This window comes from Fragaria vesca, linkage group LG6 (genome assembly GCF_000184155.1).
Source record: "Fragaria vesca subsp. vesca linkage group LG6, FraVesHawaii_1.0, whole genome shotgun sequence".
NCBI lineage: Eukaryota > Viridiplantae > Streptophyta > Magnoliopsida > Rosales > Rosaceae > Fragaria > Fragaria vesca.
The window spans coordinates 11,479,388-11,492,472 of record NC_020496.1 but is presented as its reverse complement, the minus strand read 5'-3'; the positions used below and the strand labels follow the sequence as shown (position 1 = coordinate 11,492,472).

At 39.2% G+C, this 13,085-nt stretch overlaps 2 protein-coding genes across 2 annotated transcripts; both read right to left on the bottom strand.

The window, feature by feature from the left end:
• Window positions 1-323: 323 nt before the first annotated feature.
• Window positions 324-5,685, bottom strand: LOC101300160. Its single transcript, XM_004302879.1, has 5 exons — window positions 5,532-5,685; window positions 3,848-4,883; window positions 2,013-2,920; window positions 1,504-1,560; window positions 324-791 (listed from the first exon to the last, which is right to left on the bottom strand). Exons 2-5 carry the CDS (start codon window positions 4,797-4,799, stop codon window positions 546-548), a joined length of 2,163 nt encoding a protein of 720 aa, XP_004302927.1. The 5' UTR covers window positions 4,800-4,883; window positions 5,532-5,685; the 3' UTR covers window positions 324-545.
• A 967-nt stretch (window positions 5,686-6,652) lies between these two features.
• On the bottom strand, window positions 6,653-12,046 carry LOC101299879. Its single transcript, XM_004302878.1, has 12 exons — window positions 11,237-12,046; window positions 10,264-10,366; window positions 9,966-10,168; window positions 9,056-9,882; window positions 8,710-8,830; window positions 8,255-8,374; window positions 8,102-8,157; window positions 7,953-7,998; window positions 7,735-7,805; window positions 7,579-7,655; window positions 7,307-7,395; window positions 6,653-7,221 (listed from the first exon to the last, which is right to left on the bottom strand). The coding sequence occupies exons 1-9, from the start codon at window positions 11,761-11,763 to the stop codon at window positions 7,748-7,750; spliced, it is 2,061 nt and encodes a 686-aa protein (XP_004302926.1). The 5' UTR covers window positions 11,764-12,046; the 3' UTR covers window positions 6,653-7,221; window positions 7,307-7,395; window positions 7,579-7,655; window positions 7,735-7,747.
• Between the last annotated feature and the right edge of the window lie 1,039 nt (window positions 12,047-13,085).

Genomic DNA, 13,085 nt, shown 5'->3' with positions numbered 1-13,085 from the left:
TGCGACATGGCAAGCGGTTTCTGAGGTACCGGCTGATGTAGGTTCTGCGACCACTTGGCAGGACAAGCTGTTGGTGACTGGGTCTGGTGAGCTCCAAACGGCTTATATTCTTGATTTGTATAGCTACTCCTGGACAAAACTAGAGATGCCTGAGGAGTATAGAGGTCATGTTTACTCGAGCTGTAACTTGGATATATAGATTGTTAGGCATTTTGGTTTACTTGCTTTACGATTCTTCATTGATTCATTTTTTTTTATAATGAAATTGGTATGGCTGGGCTTCTGATCTTAGATTCTCTTAGAAATGAAACACTTGTGAGGATCTACCAAATTTGTTTTCAGCTAGCTTGATATTCAAGTTTCAGACCAATAAGTTATCTCACCAATCATAACATTTTCTTGCATTTCCTCAAAAAATTGCAACACTTGGTATTATCTATCACATCCAACTGGGCGGAGGAACATAATTTCTGTACTCACAGCACCCTCTGATATTCCGAAGCGATAAATGAATGAGAGATGTCTGAACTCTGAATGATAGATGTTTATTTGGGTCTCATGCACTTGAGAAGAACGTCAACAAATTTCTTGTACATGTGCCGCTTTAAGTACATCCTCTCGACCTTTTCTCTTCCTTTCACTCCCATTTGCTTTCTCAATTCTGGGTTTTTCAGCAAAAGCCGGAGATTTTTAGCTAGGACCTGAGTACCGGGATGCCCAAGAGGATGAAGCAGACCTGTCACATTGTGGTCAACAATCTCTTTTGTACCCCCAGCATCTGTTCCAAGCACCTGATCCAGAAAAATTAAATCATTTAATCTATTCTATCAAGGGCGTCCTGGTGGACTAATCTAGGCACTATGGAATTTGCATTTGAGATTCAACCTCATACAAAATGAATAAAAATTATATTCTTCAAACAATGTGCAATTGTTTTAAGTCATGCATTCTGCTTCAATCAACCTTTATATTCTGTATATCTTTAGGACAGAAGCAACGCCTTATATATCCCTACACTGTTTGTGTTAGTTGTTTCATTGAGGACACAAGGACAAGCAATTAAGCATGCAACCGTATAATCTACACAAAGATCACTGCTGTTTCATCATTGCATCACATTCAATTCTCCTTTTTCTTTTGTGATATAATAACACAGCTACACTACTAATTATAGTTAGTTTTCCCGAGAACCACAACCCATTATGCAACTCTACAAGTTCGTGATCTGAATAGGAATAGGGAAGCATAGTTTTGGGTGCCTACCATCAACGATCTGGTTATCATCTAATATCTACTTCTTATCTTTCAGTTTTGAAGTATGACCTACATTGTTATTAACCTTAAGCTAGCTGTAGAAGATTAGCAGAAGACAAAGATTAAGCCATACAACAGTCATACAATGTTTTTGCATATTTAGATTCAGTATGTGAGAGACCATATGGCAGCAGTACTAAATCCATAATAGTGACTTAGGATGAGAAATAAAATCAAGTCAGATCATACCGGAAGACCGAATGCCATGGCTTCAATTGTCACTCTCCCAAAAGTTTCTCCCAGACCCTGTACAACATCAAAATCACTTAAAGATTTCTAAACAATACATAAAAACAAATTATCAAATGTGTAAAAAGCATAAATAAAGAGTACAAATTCAACTAAAGTGCAAACGAAATGATATACATGACAAGATACTCCATCTAAAAAGGTACCATAGGACTAACTCGATCTAAATATACAATGGAAGCGTGTTACACATTGAGAGATTAGCTTTGTATTATGTTTTTGGTAAAGTAAATGAATCATATTGTTGAACATGCAACACCAACAAAACATGCTCAGATCAATGACATATTACTCCATATCATACTACCTCTTCTTCTTTCTTTTCTCTGTTTTTCATGTTTTATCATAACATAAGCATTAGATATTAAACTATAGCTGTTCAATGCAAGTCATAGAACAGAGAGAACCTCAGTATTCACAAGTATTAGAGACTAAGCAGACGGGATGACCTGAGAGTTCATCACATAAACATCAGCTGCAGAGTATAGTGCGGCCACGCGCGTGGTTGAGGGAGTCCAGAGCACCGACTTTGACAGATTTGAATGCTGGGATAGATAGCTTAAGAGTTCTTTCACATAAGCCACCTTATTGCTCTTAGATCCAACAGAACCAATAAGAAACTTAGCAGATTGTTTAACTGTTCCTCCATTATCTGCCAACACTTTCCTCTTGTAAGTGACATCGAAGTTCATGGCATCTGTATCATCAACAGAGGCAAAGCGATTATGTAAATGCAAATGCTTCTTCTGGTCTTCTTTGAAGTGGACACTAGATTCAGTGGACAGTGGAAATCCATTTAGTGATGCACTATGATCATTGGACCCTTGAAGTAAAGCTCTTATGTGATGCTTTCTAGCCAAGGCAGAACGCACTCGACCCTTTCGTACTGAATTTTTTATCTTAGAATTGTCTGGCTGAGGTTCTTCTTCTATCACCAAGCGTGCTGAGTTAAGAACCAAGAGCTGGCCCTTTCCAGGGTTTATACTGCTTAGAGATATCGCAAGCATATCATTATCTGTCAACCCCATCTCCTTCCTGACTGCATCTCGCAACAACTTCATTTTCTCCAGCATCTTCTCGATACTAGAAGATGGAGTATTAAGCGAACAACCTATGCCAGCTACAAATGCAAGTTCATCATTAATAGAGAGTGGCACAATTGCCGGCTGAGACCTCAGCTTAATCTTTTCTTCTTCACACCAGTCTAGCCATTGTTTTGACTGTGATTCTGATAGAAAAGCCAGCATTTTCACTCGGTCTAGCACAACCTTTGCCCTATCAAAGTATTCTCTTCGGTTTTCCATGATCCACCAAGCAATTTGACTTGCACCAGCTGGAAACTTATCAATATATTGATCTGAAAAAATCATGATCGTCTGTTAATAGGTTTCCCCAAGACACATGCAAAAGAAGCTAAAGCAAATTTAACTTTCACGCTTAAGAGGGATGCTTTTTCCCACATTCATCGCAGCCAAGGGGTGGCTAAAGCAGTGACATGTTTTAAGGAAAAAGATGCACAGAAACAAAATGAAGTGTCCTTTAAAAAAAATAAAAAAATTGAAGTATTCTAAACAAGATTCCAGGTACACATAAAATCACACATTCTGACAGGTATACTGATTACTGATATGACTATTTAAATTTTAAACCAGATACCTAGTGGAAAGAAAGATAATGAATAACCACAATCAAATAAGGTGTCAGAGGATGATATGAATATTTCAACTGGTTTTTCATTTAATCATATTCCCTATTTTGTGTAGAGAAGGACTACAGAAACAATGCATATTGCTCACATCAATCTATATCACAATGGAGGGAGCAAAAGCCAGGTCAACACAAAACTGCAGACTTCACATCCATAAATCTGAACAGGCAACATATCTGATTCAACTCAGGACAATGACATAACTATGTTCAACTACATGATCACCAGGACCAGACCAATTTTAAAAAGTAGACAATCCTAACAAGAAATTCTGCAACCAATTCACTATACCTTCATCAGAGAACCATGGAGTATTAAATGGAAGCATACTGTTTCACAGCAGTGCATCTCAAGAGGCTAAAAAGCACAAAAATTTTAATTACTCTAGTCGCCAGTCAACATGGGGCAACTACAGTATCTAGGATCTGTATAGCCACATTGCAATTTCTAAACAAAAAGAAATGACGTATAGTTTGTCCTTACTAACATGCATATTTGGAACAGTTTGACATCAGCAAACGCATTAAGTAAGACCTTTACAATGAAACTAACGACATTCTGCCAAATGGTTCTCACCAATCCATGATGCACAGACTGCTGACCCAGCAATAACAAGGTCTTGTTTCATGGCAGTTTTGAAGCTATGATCTGCTTTGTCTTCAAGAACTTTGATTCTTCTCCTAGTAAGCTCTGGCATCAAGCCACCCTTCTTGCTAAGAACTATGGCAGAAACAGTGGCTCCACAGCTCAAAAGTTCTGTCGCCAGCTCCATCATCGATAGTGGTGCTCCAGTCATTGAAAGTTCATGGAATATTAACAGAAATCTCCTTGACCATACCAGACGGGAAAAGTCCCCCTTCCTGTCACAGGTTCCGGTTCGCGTTTTAGGATTCCATTCCAGAATTCTATCCTCTGTAGACCCAAATGGACCAACAAGCATCCCATAAGATGCATTGGTCTTAGGAATGTCCGGTTCCTGCTCCTCTATCTCATGGATTTCAATCGCCACAGTTTTCTTTGGCTTACCATGGGATTTACCACGAGCTGCTTTCTTACTCTTCTTCTTTGAACTGAGGCTCCTACGAGATGCAACTCCATCATCTTTTTTTGCCAAAACCACATCTATGGTTTTACCAGCTTCTGGTTGGTTTTGACCGGTCTCATTCTTCAGTTTCACCGGACTGTCAAGCAAATCTCGCCGCTGATTCTGCTCAGCATCTGACTTGTCATTGCTTGCTTCATTTCCAACCCCCAGAAAGTTCACCTTGTTATTGCTATGTGCCCAACTTGATTGAAAATAAAATCCAAGATAAGCCCAAAGAGTAATCAATAACAACCAAAACAGTAACCGATTGCTCCTAAACCACTGTACACCTCCACTACTTCTAGCTTCTCTTCGGGGAGTACGGCTGGAATGCAATCTCTTAAAGGAAGGAGAGCTTCGTGGACTTGATCGCCCTGACAATGTAGACTTGAAACTTCCAATTCCCCTTGAGGCCTTATAATCTCCTTTAGTTTCTTCCTCCATTTGGTTTCTTTGACTATCTTAACCCACCAAGAAACTTAAACCACATTGTTTGAAGAAAACTACAACTTAAAAAGAGTAAAGCACCTGTAAGAGCACATAAACAAGTGAATCTCTCAAGTCATTGGAAGTTCAGTGCAGGAACACATTTTCCAGATATACTAGAATGGTAAATGTCGAGAAACACTAAGCCTTGGTTCGATGAATGAAAACACTGATCCTCTCTTTTTTTAATTCTATTAGTCTAATTTATCAGTAACTGCATTCAGCATTGTAGCACTACACCAAAAAACCATAGCTCTGAAGATTGCATCACTCGAATCAACAAAAGGAAAGTAAGAAGTAAGAACTAATCTGAGATTCTGAGTAAAACCTAGTCCTTTACACTCAGAAAAATAATAATAATAATAATATTAACAAGATCCAAGACTACAATGTTTTTACCTTTTCCATCATTGAAAACAAATCTAAAGCCCAAAGAGGTAAGAAATCGAAAACTATAGCCTAGATTTTCTTCCGGATTCTTAACATCATCAGTATAAAATGACAGTAGACTTGATGATGTCACTATAATTTCATAATCCGAGAACTGAAGCAAGATCACAAAAGCTCACTATTTACTAAGAAATCATCTAATTCTTTCAAATCTGAAGCATTACTAGCCAATAGAACACTGAGAGTAAGCATTTTCGCCTCTCTGGTTTACTCAAGCAAATATGAGTTTGCAAAACTTACCTGGATTCTCTACGAGTAGTGCTTCTGAAGCTCAGACCTGAAGATCGGAGCTCCGCCGAGCCAGGCAGTCACACTGAAATACCAGTAGGTTTTAGAGAGAGAGAGATGTCTGAACTGCCTTGCCTGCAAAAATTTCAACAGAATCTGATCGCACGTGCCAGGCAGTCAACCCCGTGTAAACGGATTTGAAATCCGGTAATGCTAGGCTACGGCACAGACTATAAAGAGTCGGGTTTACCCTGATCGGTGAGTGGAAGATGACTCTCAGATGGCTACGTGGACTCGCTTGGTTGGGCAAATGTGGGGCTCGCTGTGTGATTCAGCACCTGGAGGCGTCGGTCGGTCTCACACCCAATCCTGGCCCTCGGATTTGTACCGTTAATTAATTTTTATCTGTTAATTAATTTGTTAAAGTGACCCTTAAGTCTTTCATTAATGTCTAACATTTTCTTTGTTTTTAACTTTGGCACTGATTTGCACTTGTGCTCACTGCTCAGCCTTGGTAATGTGCAACTCCTCCACAATCCACATTATAGATTCTTCTTTTCCTACCTAACTATTTACGCTCTAAATTCTTACTCAGTTTGTTTGTCGACTCTTTAGTCACTTAAATGAACTATGTATTGCACTCTTTGTTAACACTTTAGTCACTCAAATAAACTATATATCGTACTTTAACTATGACGTCTATGAGATATTAAGATAGTCAGTCAAATTAGCGACTCAAGTAATCAAATTTAGATATATCATTACCGGCCACCACCTTTTTTCTACTTTTACTTTCTTATTTTCGAGATCGAAAGAATCCTTGGTACCTTTTCATTCATAAATTAGTTAAAGCATTATCAACTATACTGAATATTGTACTCTTTCCTTTTTAATAGAAACGATAACCATTGGAAAGTGTGTAACATTAAAAAGCAAGCTGTCACGAAATTCATCAGGTCACTAGCCAAATAAACTTTGCTCAATCATTAACACACTCATCTACATCAGTACTCACCATAACCACATCAAATTATTTGGACAAGTTTCATCACTGTATCACAACAGATATGACGAGTTTAATCAACACTATTTGGATTTTCTCTGTAGTTAAACTTAGATGGCTTGTACACAGTTCCTAATACCGTGACAAAATGGCAAGGCTAGACCGCTAGAGTCACCACAATAGTACAAACGATTGTTAGCAAACTCGTCATTATCGCACAAATGATTCCAATAATAGAATTCTAGAACACAGAAAATCCATTATTGTGCTTAAACAACTTATTTTATTTAAACAATGATAAGGCCACTAACAACCTTTCCTTTTCATAGTGACAACACATGTACCACAGTTATGGGACAGCACAAAAAAAACATCAATAATAGACTGATAATAGCAACACTGATTACAGCAAATATATAGTTCCATCATCAAGAGAACTAAGCAATAAAGATTCCAATACTCTCAAAGCAAGGAAAACTATCACCAAGGTCATAACAAATTAAAAGAAAAAAATAGAAGTCCGATGCATCATCTATAGAGGTGAAAGAACGTAATAAACTCAACTAAGCAAACTGCTGCTGCACAATAATTCTTGCACTTTTCCAATTTTCTTCTATATAGTAGTTTATGAGGAAGCCAGTCTACATTTCTCACAAGCTTTTCAACTGAAAACCAAACCACGAGAAAACCTGGAAACAACTATAAGAAAAAAGATCATCACAGTTGTAAATTGTAAATCCTCAAATGACCCAAGAACACAAATTTCTTTCTAACAAAGTCTTACCGAACAATCAAACAAGGAATTGCCACCCGTCAAGCCGCAATATTGATCTTAAATTGAGTGCAGCAAGAGCAGGTGTTTGTCATACACAACTGCAAGCATAGGAGGGAAAAGAAATGGCAAGGAAAAATATGAGCATAGAAACAAAATATATATGCAGTAAAAAGCATCCAGAAATACCATGAAAAGAAAATTCGGAAGTGGTATTCGTGCAATATTTGTTTTCATGGGTTAAATATTTAAATGCAGTAGAACACCAGACCAAGACTGAATACCTAAGATATCTTGGAACACATTGGCCCAAAGTGCTCCAGAACATACACTGAAGATCACCAAGGGCCTAGACGAAGGCCTGCAGCACCATATGATCACAACTCAGAACTTTGCGATGCCCAAAATAACAGAAAAGTTCAATTCGGGCAGTATAGAACCTTTATCTGTTTATCAAACAAGCTCCGTATTATTTTGATGAACTTCACTGGCGACATTCATTTGTGAATATCTGCGAGTTTAAGAACAAAACAAAAGGTCAGATCAGACCAAACGCCGCAAAACATAGCATATTTTGAAAATCCTGGAGGATCAGAAGCGATTGATTTTGAAAGCAGAATTTTGCACACGAAAACACATTTAGGAACAAGGAACTTGCCTACGAGGCTTGTTTTGTCGCTGCCCATACTCGTCACCCACTATTTCTGAATTAAAACAAAAAAAACAAAAACAACTATTGTAAAGAAGCACAGTATAATAACTATTACAAGTGATTAGTGGCCAAACCAAGGTAAGATAATTTCATACCAGGCTTTTGCGAAGGCTTCCATTCATTATTGGTTTTGTTTGAATTATTTTCTTTGCTGCAAATTAGCAAAAAGAATCAGAAGAGAACATATGAATAATCATATATTACAATTAAACCATTAAATAAAATTCAACAATAACAATTCCACCAACCTCAATGAACCCACAGATGTCTCTCCTGACGGACGAGCATGATAAGAACTATCAACAGTAATATAGGGCGGGCAATAGGCAGCCCCTAAAGCTCCAGCAGCGCCCGCTAATACAGGCAACCTGAAATGTTCAGAAAAGTATTATCAGCAACCTACTAGAAGAGAGAGATAATACACTCAATGAGGGTATCTTTCCTAGAAAAATCTGATAAAAGTTATACAGAGTTTACCCTCTAGAAAAGAAAATACTACAGACTCCAAAATCTATTAAACTAAAACCTCTTACAAACACCAAACTAAATATCAAAGAAGTCAACCACTCAATGACCGAAAATAAGATAATCAAACCTTTATTAACTACAAGATGTTATGAAGAGGAAACAGAAAAAGTAAATGCACCAGCATAGATATATATAATCAAAAATTAAGAATTAAAATAAAAAACGGCTATCATACCAGGTCATTTCAGAATTTCCTATGCCACCACCAAGTTGTGGCTGAGCAACATATCCAGGGAATGCCATGCCAACAGCTGGAACTCCCATACCCCCAGGGTGCTGGCCACCAAATTGCATAACTGTAAAACCAACCAATCAGTACAATGTTGAGCTCAAATTTTGGAAGCAAAATAGTACAATGTACTTCTAGTGTTGAAACAATTTTTACAAATCTTTTCTTGAGAAAGTATGTTGTGAGGTTATGAATCAACAATAGGTTTATAGTGCTTTGCTGAATGCATCCCAGCATTTCAAAAAAAAAAAAAACAAAAAAAAAAGGGACAGAGATAGCCAGTAATGTTTACCAGGCAAAAAGGCGGGTGTCCCAGGAAAGTTCTGATCTCCATGATTGACACCCATACCTCCAGAGGCCCCAATAACCTGAGCGCCATTGTAAGTAAGAGTTCCCCTGCCATTAACTTGAGTACTGCCTTTTCCCTTTGCAACTAGTGCACCTTTAGATTTACTTGAATCTAATGGTTCAACTTCTCCAGGTGTTTTAGGTGGAGAAGAGGCTTGAGATCCACTTCCAGGGCGTTGGCCCAACTGCTGGGGAGGAGCTTGAAGAGCCAATTGGGGCCGATTTTGGACAGGATTGCGCTGAACAGCATGGAACTGTGGTGATGGAGCTCTTGGCATCTGGTTTTGAGGTACGACTGGACGATAGCTCATCTGTCCTGTGACAGCACCCCTTCCCTGAACCCTAGGGTGAGAAGCTTGAGTAGCATTGACGATTGAAGACCCAGATGATGGCATCAGTACGGTGGTTAAAGTCTTCCCGGCTCCTGGATTCTTTGAATCATCAATATAAAGCTTTTCCATACCAACACTAACAGATTCAGCTACATTCTTTCCTCGCAGATATGCATTGGTTTGTCGCCCCGAAAAATTCTCCTCTGATGCAGATAGACGAGTATTCCTCTTGGCACCCCCAGCATGTGCATCCCTTTTTTGATTAAGATTGATCTCCTTATTGGAGGATCCTGATGGATAAAAAGGAGGAGAAGCTGAATTCAGGCTTGACGCAAAGACATTTTTCCTAGCAGTAAGTGGGTCAGATTCTGCATTTGATGGGGGAGCAAAATCCCTCTCTGAATTAGTCTGTGATGTTTTGTCAGCAGACTTTCCAGACCTGGAAATTACAACTGTTGTGAGCTATTTGCAAGTACTTACCCGTCTGTAATAAATTATTTATAGCATAAGAATAGTACTTACTGTCTGTATTGTGTTGAAGGTGCCTGCCTGTTATTCCTAACAGCAGGTTCATACCTTCTGGGCCCTCTCCCTCTCACAGCCTTGGGTAACTGTCTCTGATTATTATTCTCATACTCTTTCGACCTGTTTCCTGTAGCATACCCACGATCAATACCTCGATTTCTACCTCGACCCCGAAAATTTCCCCTAGAGGGTCTTCTGCCCTGAATTATAGTATAAATCAGAAAGTCAGGTGAGAAATAGATAGAGGACCTTACAACAAAATACTTTGCAAAATGTTGATACACACAACAGTTACCTCTTCATGGTGCCTTTCATGCTGAGACATCTCCTCAAACTTGTCATGGCCCCACTTCCTGTCATCTTTAGACTCCCACAGCTTCCTTCCACCATGTGTTCGCCTATTTGGGGGTAAAAATAATTTAATTATTGCCTTCACTCTAAAGCACAACACGGATGAGTTGCACAAATACAAGAGTGATGGATGAAATTATGAAATGTCACAGAGATGATGAAGCAATTCAGTTCATTCAGGTTATCCTTTTATCCCAAACCACACACTTCAGGAAGACATCTGCCAGAAGCCCTTAATTTTGTGGACATACTGTAGAGAAAAGAATTATACTACACAACAAAGCCCTTATACTGTAAAGCAAAAACATTGTATTATAAAGCTATTATACAGCATATAACACACTTCAGCAAAACCATTATACCGTACAGCGTTAGTGGATGCATAATTGGAGGACCACGAAATTCTATGCATTAGACAGAAAAAAAGGAAAACATGCAGAGCAAAGTGAAGAGACGAAGTATCCAATAATTCCTGTATTTTTATACAAAAAGTTGCCACTAAACAGCAACATAGACATAACAGCATCTATTAAAATACGAGAGAATCCATAATTATTAACAAGAGTAGAAAAGACGCAGCGATTGCCAATAGAACAGTTAAAGCTCTTCTTTTTTCTTTATCCATTCTGAGATCATACAGGAGGGTCTTTTGCGAATAGCAAATATAAAGCTTAACACCTAACCCCAGAAAAAGGCCTAACATATCCATTCAATAAGATTAGGAAAGTCAGAATTAACGCCTGTATAACTATATCTCCAATCAAATAACTTGAGTTCATACCCCACGGTTCTTACGAGCATAAGAAAATAGCTAACTAACTGATAATCTGAAGTAACAAGTGAATATAATGAAGAACAAAAATGATGGTATAACAGATTACTCACATTCCAAAAGATAGTAACACTAAGAGTCATACCTGTTCCGAGCACCGGCATTGTCCCTGAATCGATCATCATGCATATAGAATGCCCCAGCTGTGGGCACTGCAAAGGGCTCATTCTCCTTCTTCTCCTCCTCCTCCCCCTCATCTTCGCCGCCCTCATTCTCCCCATTCTCATCCACCGTTCCATCCACAGACCTCCTCCCCTCGCCGCCCTCCAATTCCTTCAACACCAAAACAGTCTCACCTTCCGGCCCTCTCTCCACATAGGCTTCACGAAACGCCTCTTCCTCCTCCTCAACTTCCTCCTCTTCCTCATCAATCTCTTCCTCTTCCTCTTCTACCAACTCTTCGTCGTCATCATACTCCGCCGCCCCACCCTGATCGTCCGATTCATCATCAGAGTGAATAGGAGCCCTCCGATCCGCCTTCGGTTTCTCCCTCCCCTCTCCCTCTTCTCCCTCATCGTCGCTCGCCGCACGCCGCCGCCGCATCGCCAACGACCGTTTGGCCTCCTCCGGATCACTCTCGTACTCCACATCTTCCGCGCTCACCGTAGCCATCAATTCAACTCTCACAGTAACCAAAACCCTAACTCAAATCAAAAATCCCTAATCAAAATCACACTTCAAAGCTTCACTGGAGCCAAGCCCAATCGTCCTCGAAAAGTAAAATTCGGGTTCAGAAAAAAAAATCCGGGAAAAAATCAAGCGCTATGTATATACAGCGTCGCAAAAACAAAACCCTAGAAGCTCGAATTTGGCAAAACTAAGGGGGAAGAAGAAGAAGAGGGGATCTTACTCGTGAAACCCTAGAAGGATTTTTGGGCTTTTTGTATGATGCCGTCATAAATTGAAGGAGTAGAAAAACTTGGGGAGAAGTTTAAAAGATTAAACGATGGATAAAGGGTAATTACGGAATATCAAAAATGAAGCGGGGGTAATTTGGAAAAAGGGAGAGTTGCGAACTGGGAGTTGGAGGGACTTTTGGTACGAATGATGTGGTTGGTTAGGAAGACTCTGACACGTGAGATGTGTGCAGTCACAATGTAGATCGGCTTACGTAGGCTTGGTACCATCCACCAATCATCTTCTGCCATTTTTATCGCCGCGAGTGACTTGCTTTGTACCCTCTTGCTTTCTTCTCACGTTGTTCTAGTTCCTTTTTGGGCAATTTTGAAGATATCATTTTCCAATCAAATCTGCTTCTTTTTATTTTGAATAAAAACTTGATTTATTTAAAAATCCAATCTATATTTAAAAAAGGGGACTAGAACTGACCAATCATACTAACCTGGAATTTACTAAAATAAAGTAAAAGTAAGAAAGAGCGGGACTGAACCAAACCGAGGTGAAGAAGATGCATCAAATAAAAGTGCTAAATAAGAAGCTCGACATGATCATATATAACATAAACAAAAAAAAAAGGATGACACTTTCAAGCGGTCTAGATCTGTAGGTTGGCCACGCATTGAAATCTCAATCGAATGCAGAAGTCAAGAACTGCGGGAGAGCATACCAAATGTGACTGTTAATATCGGAGGCACTAAAATGGGCAAGAAAATACATTCCCCTCTGTAGATGTGAGAGACTCGAACCTGTATATTTCTTTCCACAAACATTTCATTAAACCATTTTGTGCCAAAAAAAAAGCACCGAGAAGAGCTCCAAAAATTCAGTGCCCTAGGTCAAGTTTGAGAAATCTTGCTCGTCTGGCAAAAACTAGGCTACCATCGGACGGGTGTTGAACGTGATATTTCAAGGAGTTCAGAGGAGGAGACTTTGAAGTCAAGGTTTCGACAAGGTTGGGGAGTTTCCAGTACGACATCTCTCCCTGTGTCCACATTGTATAGGGATAGCGGGTTTCTGACGTGCACTTTGTCGAT